We start from the raw sequence: 14,957 nt of genomic DNA, 5'->3' as shown, positions 1-14,957 counted from the left end.
GGCACTCACTTCAGCCCTACACCCTGTGCTGGGGTGGTCCCGGCCTTGGGGGTGAGGCAGAGGTGAATGGAAGTTGCAGAGATGGACTTAGGGTGCATGACAATTATAAAATACTTTTTATCTGGCCCTTTCTTTTTTTTTTTTTTTTTGGTGGGGGTGGGAAGTTGGGGTGTGAAACTGAAAAGAGGAGAGCCCGGGGTATCTAAAGGGGTATTGTTGGACCAGACGGAAGCTCTGAGGGGGGGGGGGGTTGTCGCCTCTTGGTCACATGACTTTGTCACATGACCCAGCTCCCTCAGCTGTTGGGAGTGCGGGGAGAAGAAAGTTTGAAACTTTTCCAGCAGCTTCCCGCCCCCAACACAGCGTCTGGGTCTCCGTGTGGGCTATTTCTCTAGCAGGCAGGACCCAGGGTCCTTCAGATCCTCCTCTTCCCCTTCCTTCTCCTCCTGCCAGTCCCCAAGATAGTTCCGGCCCCAGGCCAGCTCAGCTTACATTCTGGGAGCACACCCTAGGGTTCCTGGACATTCTTGGAGAATTTTGATCATCTCCCCAAACTGGGTTGGAAATTGCAGGGGAAAGGAGGGCAAGGACCGAGAGCCCTCAGGCCCCACCTGCCTCCCCAGGTGTAGCAGAAGAAAAAAGGAGCCTGGGTTACGTGGCCCATGAAGAGTGCTTAGCTGAGCTGGTTCCTTTGATCTCAGTCCAGCCCACGAACTTAACCATAATCCTGCGAGGTGGTAATTGTAGGGCCAGGATTCGAACCCTAGATTCTGACCTCGAGCCATAACAAACTGAGCGCAGCATGTCCAGACTGGCCGGAATGGTCAAGTCACTCGGCCACTCTGAACCCGCTTTTTCTTCAGTACAGTTCTAGGGTGGGCATCACTCAGTGGGTGGCAGCTTGTGGGAGCGGTGTGTCACCGAAAGTGCCCCAGGCGGGAGTGGTGGGGCAGATCTCGCCTGGCCTGCCAGTCTGCCACCCTGTCCCCAGGCTTGGGAAAGGCGCCTCTCCTTGGGCCCTGCTGCCCTCTGCTGGCTGTGGTGCAGCCACCTAAGTGCCTGCCAGTGCCCATGGAGGTCAGGAGCTGGGGATCCTCACTCATCCTGTGCCCAGCTCTGCCGCTCACTGCTTTTGGTCCTGCTCTTTATTTTTCTGGATTTGTTTCCTTATCTGTAAAGTGGGGATTGTAAAAACAATGAGGTATAATGTGCAGAATGTCAACTACAGGACCTGGCCAAACAGGACTCTGCGATGCTCTTTTGGTGGGCAGACGGGAGTGAGGGTCCTAGAACAACCCTGCTTCAGGTGCGTGGGTGCTGTGGGTAAGTTCTGGGTTGGCCGTGTTCGTCATTCAGTGGGAAGAACCTCCCTGGTCCCCTTGTTGTGGGCGGCAATAATGGCCTCAGGTGTTAGAGCGATGAGGTCAGTCAGACTGGACCTGGGTTCAAAGCTCGGTACTTGCGTTCTGGCTAGGAAAGAATTCAGAGCCAAGACTTAAACTATGAGAGAACATTTATTTGGAAATTCATAGATGTAGAACTAATTTGTAGACAAAATGGGCTTAGGAAACCAGTTATTGAGGTCAAGGAAGGGCCCTTGGAGCTCGGGAGTGAAGAAGGTAAGGGCAATGTGCCACGGGGGAGGGGAAGGAAAGAGAGGCGTGGGCATGCTGGGTCCTCTCCCTAAGGCTATTTTGTTGTTAATCCTCACCCAAGGACATTTTTCCATTGATTTTTAGAGACAGTGGAAGGGAGGAAGAGAGAGAGAAAAACATCAACCCACACGACCCTGACCAAGGCCGGGGATTGAACCTGCAACTCAGTTACGTGCCCTGGACCAGAATGAACCCTGTGACCCTTCAGTCTGCTTAGCCAAACCAGCCAGGGCAGTACTCGGGGTTTTAAGGGTAGACTTAGGGGAGGTCCCAGGGAAAGATCTCGAAAGAATACTCAGCAGCTCTCCAGGAGTGTCCTTTCAGGGTCAGGGTCTCCAGGGATCGACCGGTCAGTGCCAGGTGTGGGGGCATTATCCAACGCCGCTGGTCCTGAGGCCAGCTGTGGCGTTGCTTGTCTGGTTTTGCTTCTTTTCTGGGTCTGGAGCTGAAATACAACTGAGGCCTTGATGTTCTTTCTAGGGGGGAAGGTGAGGGGGTCCAAACTGCACGACCAGCGATATGCTGGTGGCAGGGGTTGGGGGGGATGGTCCCTACAATTGTCCTTTGCTAGGCACCCAGGGTCCACCCTGGTGACCTTCTGTATCTGGCCTATCATCGTTGCTCTACTCATGTCTCCAACTGCCCTCCTGTGGATCTCAGGAGAAGGCTGCTGAGTGAATACTGGACGCTGCCCTCCCTGGCTACTTGTGTCCACACTGGAGCTCCCTTGGCATACGCAGGATGGAAGCTCGGGAAGGAAGAACCACATTCTTGTCCCTTTCCCCACCCTGCTGCCCTGCGCTCAGCACTGGACCAGGCTTGTGTCTCCTCTGCAAACATGAACCCTGGAGGAGTTCCAGCTCCCCTCACAGGGTCCAGCTGGCCTTATAAAGTCTCCCACTCCGTGTTCATTCCTCTCTGAGGTTTCCTATCCTTGGTGCAGGAGGGTCTGAGCTCCCGCCTTCCTCCTCCCAGGGCGTGGTGACCCAGATTGGGAAAAGGAGACCAACATCCTTCAAACATGTCCGTGCTTGCGCCTGCTTTGCAGCTCCTGCAACAACCTTGCAGAGAAAATAATGGCCCTCATTTCATAGTTAATAACTCTAGTTAGTAGTTAACACTGCATGAATAAGCACTAGTTGCATGAACTCACTCAGTCCTCCCAACACTCCAGGAGGTAGATCCTACTCTTATCCTCACTTTCCAAATAAGGAAACTGACACAAAGAGTGCCCCAGTGACTCCTCCAAGGTCACAGAGTCTGTGAATTGCAGAATCAGGATTTGAACCCAGGAAAATTCCATACTTCACACAATCAGAAGCATGTAACTTGGAAGTCCAGCCCTGGAATGTTGGGTGGTTAGCTAGTCAGTTTCGGATCTCTCTGCTCCTCAGCCTGGTCACAGGCTTTGTTATTACCTGATTCCTGTGCCAGTGGTTTTGGGATGACTTCCTGGGGGCCATGAGTCCTCATCCTCCACAGGAGCAGGAGGTCAGAGTGAAGAGGGTGACCTGAAGTGGGGTGATCTGCCAGCTGCTATCCCCTCCCCACATCCAAATGTGGGGCTCAGGGTGCTGTCCATGCTGAGGGGAGAAGGAAGCTTCATGACTCTCAGAGTGTACCCCACCCTGTCCACCTGACGATGTCAGGGAGTGGCCTGTCCTGGAGGAGTTGACTTGGGGTCCCCACCTCTGCCCCTTGCCTTCCTGGCAGACACCCAAAGCCAGGAAGAGGCGGTGTGGAGAAATGAAGACTCCGAGGTTTGTGGCTCTCAGCCCTGCTGGCCTCTGGGCTTAGCCCTCCCCAGTCTCCACCTGTCTGGCCTGCCTTGCTAGGTGGGGTTGTGAGGAATTGAAAGGTTTGGAGGAGGAGGAGAACCACCATCCATAATAACAACCCTGGCTTCTCAGTGGGTGTTTCCAAGTCCTACCACTCCCTGTGCCCTCCTGTGACACCTGGGAGGGCTGCCTGTGGCTGATGGCCGGCGGCCTAAAGCTGGACACCGCCACCTGCCAGTCCCACCTCGCCCAGACCGGGTCTAGAAGGGGCTCTGTCGGTTTCTCCGGGCGTGGCCAGCATTCTTCCCGAGCGCAGCGTCCCCGCCCTTCCAGCAGTCCACCCTTGCAGCTTAGTCACCTGGTCTTGACTTGTAGTGGCTTGTTTCTTGTTTCTGGACGCCTGCGGCTGCCCAACTGGTCTCCCGCTCCCACCTCCACCCTCCCAGACACCTGGCCCCGCCACTGGACCTGTCTGTCATCTGCAGGAGTCCGAGCTGGCCTCTCCCACGGCTCAGGAAGAACAGCCCAGTTCTTGAGCCGAAGGGGCCCTGACAGACAGTGGACGCTTTGGTGTGGGTGCAGTCAGGTGGGATCGAGGAAGCGGGCAGAGCCAAGAGGCTGCAGAAGGCGGCGTCTGAGCGGGACCCTGGAGTACTTGGGGATAAACAGGCAGTGACTGGGAGGAAGGGTGTGCAAAGGTGGGGAAACAGCCGAAGTTTTGGAAGCCGGTATGGTTTAGTGCTCCCCAGGTACGCTGGGGTGTCAGGTGTCCTGGGCATCCAGCGGGGAAGGTGGGCAGTGGGCAGATGTAGGGAAGCTGGTCCCCAGCTGCAGAGGTTGCACTTCCTTCTCTGGGCACAGGGGCTGTGCCTGCTTCCTGTGTGCTAGGCCCGGTGGAGGCACAGGGGATTCCATCTAAACCAGCCTGTGCTCTAGGGAAGCTGGTCATCCCGTGGGGAGACAGACAGGGCAAGGTCAAATGATCAGGGAGCTCTCAAAGAAAGTAAAGGGGAGAAGGGGGAGGCAAGGTCGTGCTTGGATCCAGGCAGTTCCACTCCTGCACCTGCATGGGGGGGGGGGGCTCTTAGCCACCCTGTCACGTATAAAGGCATTTCAAAATATGAGGCATGCTGCAATTGACAGGCGATGTCATTTTAGTTGTTACAGTTACCATTGGGAAGGGCAGGACAAAGGGGTAAGGGGCCAGGTGTGAGTTCCGGCTGGGGTGGGCGTGGGGGTGGTCCTAGGACCACCGGGTGCTGCCTGAAGGTGCAGCCCCAGGAACAGCAGCGAGGTGGCGCCAGGCTGCACGGCGGCTCCAGCATGTGCGGTTCAGGGCGGGGAGCTCGGAGTGTGCGTCCAGGGGACTCCAGGACTAGCCCTCCACAGTGCCGGGGGGCTCTGGAATCCCCTTCCTCAGGCCTCGGAGGGGTTTCGCTTCAGTCCAGGGATCTCGGTCCCAGGGTCAGGGGTCCAGCCTCTGTGGTGACCATCTGTTTGAGGGACAGCTCGGTCACAGCCTGGGAACTGGGTCCAGCCTAGCTAACTGGGCAACAGGTCAGGGCCCAGGTCCGCCCTCTGCCGCTGAGGCCGTCAGGTCAGCACGCAGAAGCTGCGGGTAATGCGCCGCCAGAAGTTGCGGCTGCGGCTGCTGAGGGCCACCTCGGCGGCCTCCTGGAAGACCGCCTGGACGTTGTCCTGGAGCCGCGCCGAGCACTCGAGGTAGGCCACTGCGCCCACGGACCTCGCCATCTCCTGGCCCTAACGGGGAGGGACGGGCTGCGTGAGACGGGGCTGCGGGCACCCTGCGTCCAGCCCCCGCATCCTCTCGGCCCTCCTCGGGAGTGTCCAGGACATGGGTGGAGGGTGCCCGCAGCCCCTGCCCCCTGGCTTGACCAGTGGTCTCATGGCTTCACTGGGCTTCCTGCCCCAGTCTGGGCAGGGTCTCTGCCTCTCGAGGTGCCAACTAACTTCCCATGCGTGTAGCAGGCAGGGGCCTGCAGGCTGAAGAGCCGGGGGTCTTTTCTGGGTCAGGTTCCCCACCATGAGGTGGGTGGGTAGGACTATCTGATGTGCTCATCACTGTTCCTCCTTCCACAGGTGGAAACTTCCAGAGTATTCTAGGTACCACTTCCAAGCACCACCAGTCTCTGGCCCATGACTGACTCCAAGGCAACCGCGACCCTGCCCCACACCTTCAGTGTGCCGGACACCTAGCGCTGCTGAGAGGCCATGCTGGTCAGGTATCCCCGAGGCTCCCTCTCCCTGCCCCTGGGCTGGGCTCCTACCCTGTGGTAGGTCACGGGCTCCAACTTCTTTTTCCAAAGCTGCTTCACCAGCGACCTGTCCTTGCGCAGGTCGGTCTTGCAGCCCACGACGACGATGGGCACCTCCTTGCAGAAGTGATTCACCTCTGGGTACCACTGTGGGAAGGGGGCGGTGTGGGTTAGCCATAGGGGGTACTGCCCTCTCTGAGAGGGGAGAACGGGCCATCCCCTGCTCCCCAGGCAGCTCAGTCACCAGCACAGCCAGCGTTCAGGGAGGCCTCCTCTGTGCCAGGCTCCAGGACTGCACCTCTGAACTCATTAACCCCCGGGTCCCTGAAAAGCAACTTTTAGTCAATCCCATTGTACACATGTGATAACCAAGGCCCAGAGAGGCTATATAACTTGGCCTTGGTCACACAACTGAAAGTGGCAGGATTTGAGGTCACTGCCCTGCTCCCAGTCCCTCTAGAACCTTGCCTACCTACAAGGTACGGGCTCCCACAACTACCTCCTCAGCTGGGTAAATATGTGAGCAAATAAGTGATCCTTTCAAGATAAAGCAGCTGACAGCATGATTACAGCAGCTGCTGGCCTGTGGGAGGGAGCGCTCATCCTGAGTCAGCTGCTCTTTGGAATGTGAGTCTCCAGGTTACTCAGCCTGGACTACAACCCCGAGCCTGGAATCCAGACCAAGGCATTATACGTCCAGGAGTGCAGGCCTGTTCGGTGTGTCTGTTCAGGAAAAACCGGCCTCGAACTGGCTAGCTCTGGGAGCCGCATGGGGCCTGTGTGGGGTCTTGGGAAGACTCTGCACCTCTAGCCCTCCACAAAGCTGCCCTCAGAAAGGGTCTGCTTTGTGACTCCACCCTGCTAAATCCAAAGTGAGTCCTCAGGCCCAGCCGGTGTGGCTCCGTGGTTGAGTGTCGACCCCACGCACCAAGAGGTTATGGGTTCGATTCCTGGTCAGGGCACATGCCCAGGCTGTGGGCCCGATCTCCAGTGGGGGGCATGCAGGAGGCGGCCAGTCAATGTTCTCTCTCACTGATGTTTCCAACTCTCTCTCCCTCGCCCTTCCTCTCTCTGAAATCAATAAAGAAAACAAAACAAAAAAACAAAGTGAGTTCTCAGCCTTCATCCTACCTGAGCCCTGACACGGGATCATTGCAACCTCTTCCGAGACCCGGGTATGCACTTTGCCCAGGACTCCACTCTTCTGGTTCTTCTTGGGTCTTATCAGCACCCCCTCAAGCTGTGGGCGTGCCTCTTATCTAGCTGCTATTGTCTTTCAGGTGACTTCCAGGTGACTGTCCCAGTCCATGGCTCTTCCCCAGCAGCTCCTGAATGGATCTGCCAAGCCGGCCCAGCCCCCTCCCGGGAACAGCAGACTCGGACTTCCACCTGCCTACCTGCCACCTCCACGGGGACATCCAAAAGGCCCCTACGTCCCACCTTCCTTCTCCCAGTTTGCTGCTTCTCACCTTGGGAAATGGCAAGTCCCCCCTTCCCCTTCCAGGTCCTCTGGTCCAAACCACCTGCAAATCCTGACAGTTCTACCTTGCCGAGATTCAGCGTCCACCCCCCTCTTCCTACCCCTCTGCTAGCACCCCGGTCCCAGCCACCACTGTCTCATCCGGTCCCCAGTGCCTAGAACAGTGCCTGGGACGTGGATGCGCTCAGTCAGTACTTCTGAATGACTGCGTGGAACAGAATGCTTGGGTTCAAATCCCGGTCACATGTCAACAGATGTGTTTCTTGGAGCAAGTGATCCAGGGGTAGTGATACACTGCCCCCGAGGCTGTGAGGCGCTGGGTGAGTAAATGTGTCCGGAGCAGTGCTTGACGTGGTAAGTTTAATGCTGCCGTCGTTGTCGTGTTATAATGACTAATGCTGTCACCAGCTGTGCTCCAAGGAACTCTGGAGCCTGCCGTTCACACCGACGCCCTGACAGCTCCTGGAACCGCTGACATGACTGGGGGCGTCCTGGGAGGCAACAGTCACACAGATGGGGGCTGAGAGCTGCTGGAAGCCAGCAGTTCGTGTGACCTTGGTCAGGCCCCGGCGGGGGAGAGCCAGGGGCCTCTGGCCACCCGCATTCTCAGGCGGGGTCACAGTCACAGAACCGCAGAGCAGGCGAGGAGCGCTGGACTGGGGGTCAGAGGCGGCCTCCCACCAAATCCCTATGGAAGCCCTGGCAAGTTGCTGCCCACCTTTGGGCCTTGGTTTCCCCACATACGCCAAAGGCACTGGCCTTGATGTCACCCAGGGCCTGCTGAGCTCTGACAGTCTGCTGGGTCAAGAGTATGGCCTGGCTTTGGGGGCTGTGCCTCCCATCCCCCAAATACCTACCCGGTTATAGATGTTGTCAAAGCTGTGTGGGCTGGTCACGTCGAAGCAGAGGAGCAGGACACTGGCATCAGGGTAGAAGAGGGGCCGAAGGCGGTCGTAATCGACTTGTCCTGGTAGAATGGGCATGGTCACTCCCTCCAGATCTCCTGTCCACAGTCAGCACCTCCCCAACATCAAGTCCAGGATCCCACCAAACTGTGTGTGTGTGTGTGTGTGTGTGTATGTATATATATGTGTGTGTGTCCAGTTCTGTGTCTCAGGATCCAACACAAATTTGGCACTTAGATCGTCATTCCACATGAATGTCTCCCTCCGGGACAGTGTTCCCCTGTCCTGCCAGCAGGTTATGCCAGCCCTGGTCTGGGTGAGACCGTTTGCAGGGATACCCGTTTTGGAAGGTTGGGGTAAGGTAGAAGCCCAGTTTGGAGGGCCTGAGGCCATCACTCAGAATCCTGCTTTGCCCTGGGCTTTTGGGGGTGTGAGGAGAAAGAGGCAGGCGGAACCCTAGCAAAGATGTCTTTTCCTACCCAAGGTAAGGGGGCTGCTGGGACTCCTGAGGTTAGCTTTAAGCTCTGATGTAAAGTTGACCCTGAACCCTTGTGTGGGCAGGTCAGGAGGCTGAAGGGCAGAGGTCAAGGTCAGGCAGATCTTACAGAAGCTAAGCCGGGGTGGAATGCTGAGGCCAGAACAGTCCAACCCTTGAGAGCAAAGAACTCTGGCCTCCCTCTGTCTCCAGGACACGGCTGCTGCCCTGGGGTTGGGGGAGACAGCAGACACAGGCACAGAAGCCAGGTTCAGTTCCTGGGGCCCCTAACTGTGGCTCACACTGTCCCTTGGAGATTGGTTGGCCTCCCTGGTTCAGAAGGAAGGGAGTGGGGCTTGGCTCCCAGCATCCAGGGCCCCTCCTTCCACCCTGGCCCCAGGCCCTGCACACCCACCTGCTGTGTCCCAGATTTGGAGGTTCACAGGTTTGCCCTTTATTGGCAGATCAACGCTGAGCCGCTCAAACACGGTGGGGGTGTAGCTCTGAGGAAGAAGGGGGCAAAGGGAGGTGGTGAGGACAACTTCTGAAGGGGGGCAGACCCAGTGCCCAGGCCCAAACCCAAGAATGCCTACGGCACTGCCCTCGTTGGGAGTCAGCGGAACGTGATAGTTTCTGGAAGTGTTCTGGTGGGGTTGAAGCCTAGAAGCACCACGTCTTCGCTGTGTGTCCAGCAAGGCAGCAGCCTGCCTGGCCTCCCCTCTTCGGATGTCAAGTGGAACACCCAGCACAATGTGTTGCTGCAAGGCTTCAGTGAGATCCTCCGCGCAGAGCCCTTAGCACAGGGGCCACCGCGAAATCAACACTCCACACATGCCAGCCACTGTTATTCCCCTGGAGTGACATTAACCTGCCTTTGTTCGTCCGCTCATTCATTCACACGTTCAGTCATGATACCTTACCCAGGCCTAGTTCTGGACACTGGGGGCAAGAAATGAACAAGACTCAGTGCCTGAAATAAGACTCAGTGCTTGCCTGAGGAGCATGATTTTTTGTTTGTTTGTTTTTAAATCCTCACCCGAAGATATTTTTCCATTGATTTTCAGAGTGGGAGGGAGAGAGAGACATCGATGTGAGAGAGACACATCGACCAGTTGCCTCCCCCATGACCCTGACCAGGGCCGGGAAGTGAACCACAACCGAGGTACATGACCTTGATCGGAATTGAACCCACGCCTGTTTGGTTCACAGGCCGATGCTCCAACGGCTGAGCCAAACTGGCCAGGGTGAGGAACATGTTTTTGGGGTCCCTCCTTTGCCTCTCAACCTTTCATAATCCAACCAAGACCCCTGCCCAATGCTACCTCCAGTTTCTGCCTCTTTTACTTGCCCTGTCTGGGCTCAGGAGGAAGTCACCCAAGCCAGAGTCCCCTCTGCTCCTGGCCTGGGGCTTGCTCCGCTTCATAAGGAGGAGCATGCTGGGCTGCTGCAGCTTGGGTCTGAAGGTCTTGCTCACTTGCTCAGGGCTGTCCCTCCTCCACTTCCCATGCCTGGGGGGGTCTGCCTGTGACTGGCCCTGGGTTGGGCCCTGGCCTCTGGTAGGGGCAGCCCTCTATCGGCGGGTCTGGGTAGGTGCAGTCTTCCAGAAGGGAAGCTGCAGGGGGAGGATGGAGAGAGAGGTGTGTCCAGAGCAGGCAGCTGGGGCAGATGGAGACATCAAGGATGGCCTTGGGGCAGGGGTTCAACCCGCGCTCACCCCCTCTACTAAGAGGAACGGAAAAGCCTGCACGCACCTCCCCATGCCCCTCTGCCTATCCAGGGCCCCTCTCCTCGTGCCCTTGCCTGGTGGGGGACAGTGTAACGTGGCTGGGAACACTGCTTTGGAATCAGATGTGCCTAGCTTAGGACAGCTCTGGCACTCACCAGCTGTGTGACCTTAGGCCAGTGTCCTCACTGGTTAAAGGAGAAGAGTGTCACCTCACAGTGTGATGGGGAGGACTGGCTGGCAGGTGAGGTCCAGCATAAATGTCCGCCACTTAGAAAGATGGTTGCTAGGGACAGTGTCCGCACCAGCCACGGCCCATCCCTCCAGCTCATGCCCCCACCCCCACCAGCCTGTAACTGGCGCACACTGCTGCCTGCTGAGCTCCCAGCTTGGCCACCCACTCCGCAGTACAGGGGTCCTGTGCAGGGCCCCTCCTGACCTGAGGTTCAGGGCAGCATGCCACCCAGTTCTTGGGAGACACGTGTCAGTACTCTGCAAATGCCTGTGGAGATGACATGTCACCCACATTCCCTAGGGATTTACTGTGCATTGCCCTTTACCCACACCATCTCTGATCCCTGAAACCTTGGAAAGTCAGTACTGTCTCCATTCTCCTGATGAGGACACTGAGGCCCAGAGAGGAGAAGGACTTCCCCAAGGTACCATAATGGACAGCTGGCTAAAGATGGAGCCAGGTTTTTCTGGCTCCAGAGGCCGGGTTTTATCCTCAGTCACTGCCTTTCCTGAGATCACCAGCTCTAGCCCCTGGTGTCAGGAGTGAGCAGGAAAGCCACATTCTATGATGTGAGGCTGGGTTGCTCCCCTGGCTTGTCATCGGCATCCTGGAGACTCGTGTTCTTTGAACCCCCAGGCAGGGTCACTCTGTCCATAGGGTCAATACCATCTAATCTTGTCTGTTAAGCTGTCCTCAGCCAGAAAGGCAGGGCTGAGTATGGGCTAGACCAGGGCAGAAATGACTCAGCCTGGGTCTGTCCTCCTGGGTGCAAAGGCAGGCAGGCAGGCAGGCAGGCAGGCAGGCAGATCATTACAGGGTGGGGGATGCAACTCAAGAGAGGAGAGTCAGGGACTCCCTGGGCAGCACACCCATGGCAGTCCCTGTGTGGAAGGAAGACTCAGCTGGTTCTGGAGGGTAGGGCTGGTACTGTCTGCTGTGGGTCCCTGGGCTTTGGCCCTGTGGGAATGGTTCCTGCCCCAAATGTCAGCCAGAAGTACCCCTGCCTCGGGAGCTCTCTTCCTCTGCTCCACTCTGCCCTGAGTCCAAGGTTCGGGCACAGCCGGACAAAGGTCTCTGAAGCTCCTCCAAATCCTAGCCTGCTCTCTGCTCTTGGCTGCAAGCAAGAGGCCTGGGAGATGGGGCCCCAAGCCTCCTAGTTCCACGCTCCCTGGACTTGGAGGGCTGCCAGGAAGAGGCATCCAGGGGCAGGAGCAGGAGGGGCTGGGCCCAGCAGGCAGAGCACTGGGGGCTGTGGAGAGCATCCTGGTGAGGGGAGAGGAGACCAGGGTCTAGGCCAGCACTGCCACTGCTGGGCCCTGTGCTCCAAGGCAAGGCTCTGTCTCTCTGGCCTCAGTTTTCCCATCTGTAAAAGGAAGACCTTGCCAACTCTTGGACCTCATGTTTCATTCATTTATTTATTTATTTAATCCTCACCCGAGGACATTTTTTGATATTTTGTTCAGATAGAGTGGGAGGGAGAGAGAGAGAGAGAAACATCGACGTGAAAGGGACACATCGAGTGGCTGCCACCCACACGACCCAACCAGGGCCGGGGAAAAACTGCAACCGAGATACTCGCCCTTAGCGGGAACCGAACCCAGGTCTCTCCAGACCACAGGCCAATGCTCTGACCGCTGAGCCAAACTGGCCAGGGTTCATGTTTCTTTTAAATGGAAAGGCCTCTATTGTGCCTGGAGGCAGAGGGTTCCTTCAAATTCAGGCCCCCAAGCAGGGAGGAGCCTAGACAAGGCCGGGTCCATCCCCCAGTTGACAAACATGCCCTCCTTCCCATTGGCTAACTCCAGTGTGTCCTTCAACGCACACATTTCGTCAACTGTGAGATGCCCCCTTCCACACTGTAACCTCTCTGACATCAGGACGGGTCTCTCAGTCAAGGACACTGGTCTCAGAGCCCAGGACACTGGTGGTGAAGCACCACCCCTCCCAGCCCCTCTCCTCGGACCCACGGGCCCGGTCCTCTGTGGTGCTCTCCTTCCTCACTGTGCCATAATTGTTGGGTTCTCATGGGCAGCATCTGGGTGCCCGGAAACACATCCTCCACAACTTTAAAAAAATGTGGCCAAAGGATGTGATGTCAGCTCCATAAACCACAAGAATCAGCTTGATGCTGCCACAGTGGAAAGAAAAGCCTGACACTGTTACTAGGCTTGGCCTCTCCTGCCACACCCCCGGGAGTCTGCACGGTGCTGGGAGAGGCAGTGGGGAGAAGAGACTCTGAAAGCGAACTAGGCTGAGAGGTGGCATGGTGGGTGGGTCCAGCCCATCCTGGTGCCTGGCAAGTCCGCCTGGAGTCAGTGAGCATGCTAGGGAAGGGCTGACAGTCAAGGATGTCAAGCACCAAGGATGTGCCAGGTACCACATGGGGGTCATCTCTCAGCCTTACTTTAACCCACCTCTCCACCGCCCTGGCTCCCTTGCCCCGTGAGGTTGTATGAGGAAGCAGAGGCTCAGGGAGGCTAAGCAGGTTACTGAGGGCCAGAGGAGTGCCAAGGTGCCAACCAGCTCTCTGACTTGAGTCTAGTGTACTCTTACCCTCCAGGGAAGAGTCTGGGGGATGTCCATTGTAGGGGTGAAGCTGGGGGAGAAAAGATGTTTCTCAAGAAAGACATTTGCCATCTTCAGTGAGCCCTTCCAGTTGCAGATTTGGAGCTTAGCGCCTGACCTGTATTAACTCACTCTTCACAGTGACCCTGGGAGGTGGGCACCATCATTATTCCTATGCCCTTAAGGACACAGGCATAGAGAGGGTAAGGACCTTGCCCAAGGGCACACAGCTGTAATTGGCAAAGTGGTCGCTCAAACCCAGGCGGTCTGGCTCCAGAGGTCAGTTCCCCTTAGCCATGCAGTGCCACCAAGTGCTCCGTTAGGACCTGCAACCACGCGGGCTGCCCTGTGACACCCTCCCAGGTAGGTGCCATTCTCCCAGATGGTATCATCGAGGGCCTCACTCCCGAAGGCAGAGTGAGAAGAGCCCTTGACCCCACACTCTGCTGGGAGACCCCTCTGGAGGCAGCTCCCGCACCGACGGGCGCACCGGGGCCCGTGCGTCACCGCGGCCGGCCGGCCGGGATGCGCGCACAGCTGCGGAGGGCGCCGTGCCCGCAGGGCGCTGGCACTCACCTCGGGGAAGTTCCCCTGGGTGAAGACCATCAGCAGCGACGTCTTCCCGCAGCCGCCGTCGCCCACGAGGACCACATTGATGGACGGCGCGCTGAGCGGCGCCTCTTCGCCCTCGGCCCGGGCCGCCTTCATCGCGCGGCCGGCGGGAGAGCCGGGCGCGGAGCGGCGTCCGCGGGCTGCGGGGAGGCGGCGCGGGGCTGGCCGGCGGGGCAGGAATGTGGAAGGGGCGGGGCGGCGGGAGGAAGTGCGAGCCGGCCGGGGGCGGGCAGGGGCGGGCAGGGGCTGGGGCAGGCCGGCGGCGGGCGGCCGCGGAGTCCAGGTGAGAGCCCGAGCCGGATCCCGGCGTGCGGGCCGCCGGGCGTGGCGGCGGGGCTCGGGCCCTTCCCCTCGCACCCCATTCGGCCACTGGACAAACGTCTCCTGAGCGCCTACGGTGTGCGCCCGCTGAGAGCACAGGGGGAGGGCACCCGGACGCAGTCTGCCCTCGGGAATTCTGGTCCGGTGGCGGGGAGACAAGGAGTTGCAGAGACAGTATGTGTAGGGGTGTGGACCGGGAAAGAGGAGGCACCTGGCGCTCCTTCCCAGGGAGGGAGGTGGGGGCCAGCCATGTTTGCCTACCGGCTTGGTGGGGACGAGGACTGGGTTCCAGGAGCCAGTGCAGGTGGGGCAGGAGCGGAAGCCGAGACTTCTGCTGACGGGGTGAAGGGTGTACGTTTCCCCAAGGGCTCTGGAGACCTTGTACCTCCCGGCCCTCCCTCCAGGTGTTTCAGGCCAGGTAGGAATGGGGTGACGGGCATGCCCCACGGGTCAGTCGCTGGCACTGCCAGGCCTTGTCTGCCCTCCGCCAGCCAACACTGGGGAGTTTTGCTGCAGGTGGGTGACCACCTGTCACACTTCTGGCTGGGGCACGATCTGGGGAAAGCAATGGAATCTTCCATCCATAAAGAGTTTAGATCAGGGTCTGAGGCATGGTTGGTGCCATGTGTGCGTGATCCTCATTATTTAACCAACACTGATGGTCCCTCTGTGCCCAAGGGCCTGGAGACCCTGAACCATTTAAGACAAAGCCCCTACCCTGAGAAGCCCATGCCTAGAACGGGAGACAGGCGGGGCATCGGAGTAAAAAGAGCTACAGCAGAGGTGGGGACAGGTAGCGGGATGGTTGTAGGGAAGAGGGGCCTGTCACCTGGGTAGGAGTGGGGGTGGGGGTGGTCAGGAAACCCTTCTGAGAAGAGGGACCAGAGTCTTGAAGAAAAAGTAAGACACAGACAGATGGGGGAGGAAAGATT

General features: G+C 58.1%; 1 protein-coding gene across 1 annotated transcript; it reads right to left on the bottom strand.

Moving 5' to 3' along the window:
* Positions 1 to 4,569: 4,569 nt before the first annotated feature.
* On the bottom strand, positions 4,570 to 13,800 carry RHOD (ras homolog family member D). Its single transcript, XM_036259146.1, has 5 exons — positions 13,669 to 13,800; positions 8,985 to 9,072; positions 8,047 to 8,156; positions 5,722 to 5,856; positions 4,570 to 5,194 (listed from the first exon to the last, which is right to left on the bottom strand). The coding sequence occupies exons 1-5, from the start codon at positions 13,798 to 13,800 to the stop codon at positions 5,027 to 5,029; spliced, it is 633 nt and encodes a 210-aa protein (XP_036115039.1). The 3' UTR covers positions 4,570 to 5,026.
* Between the last annotated feature and the right edge of the window lie 1,157 nt (positions 13,801 to 14,957).

Source organism: Molossus molossus, unplaced genomic scaffold (assembly GCF_014108415.1).
Source record: "Molossus molossus isolate mMolMol1 unplaced genomic scaffold, mMolMol1.p scaffold_m16_p_13, whole genome shotgun sequence".
NCBI lineage: Eukaryota > Metazoa > Chordata > Mammalia > Chiroptera > Molossidae > Molossus > Molossus molossus.
The sequence above is the reverse complement of the archived record's forward strand: the minus strand, read 5'-3'. Positions and strand labels throughout refer to the sequence as shown.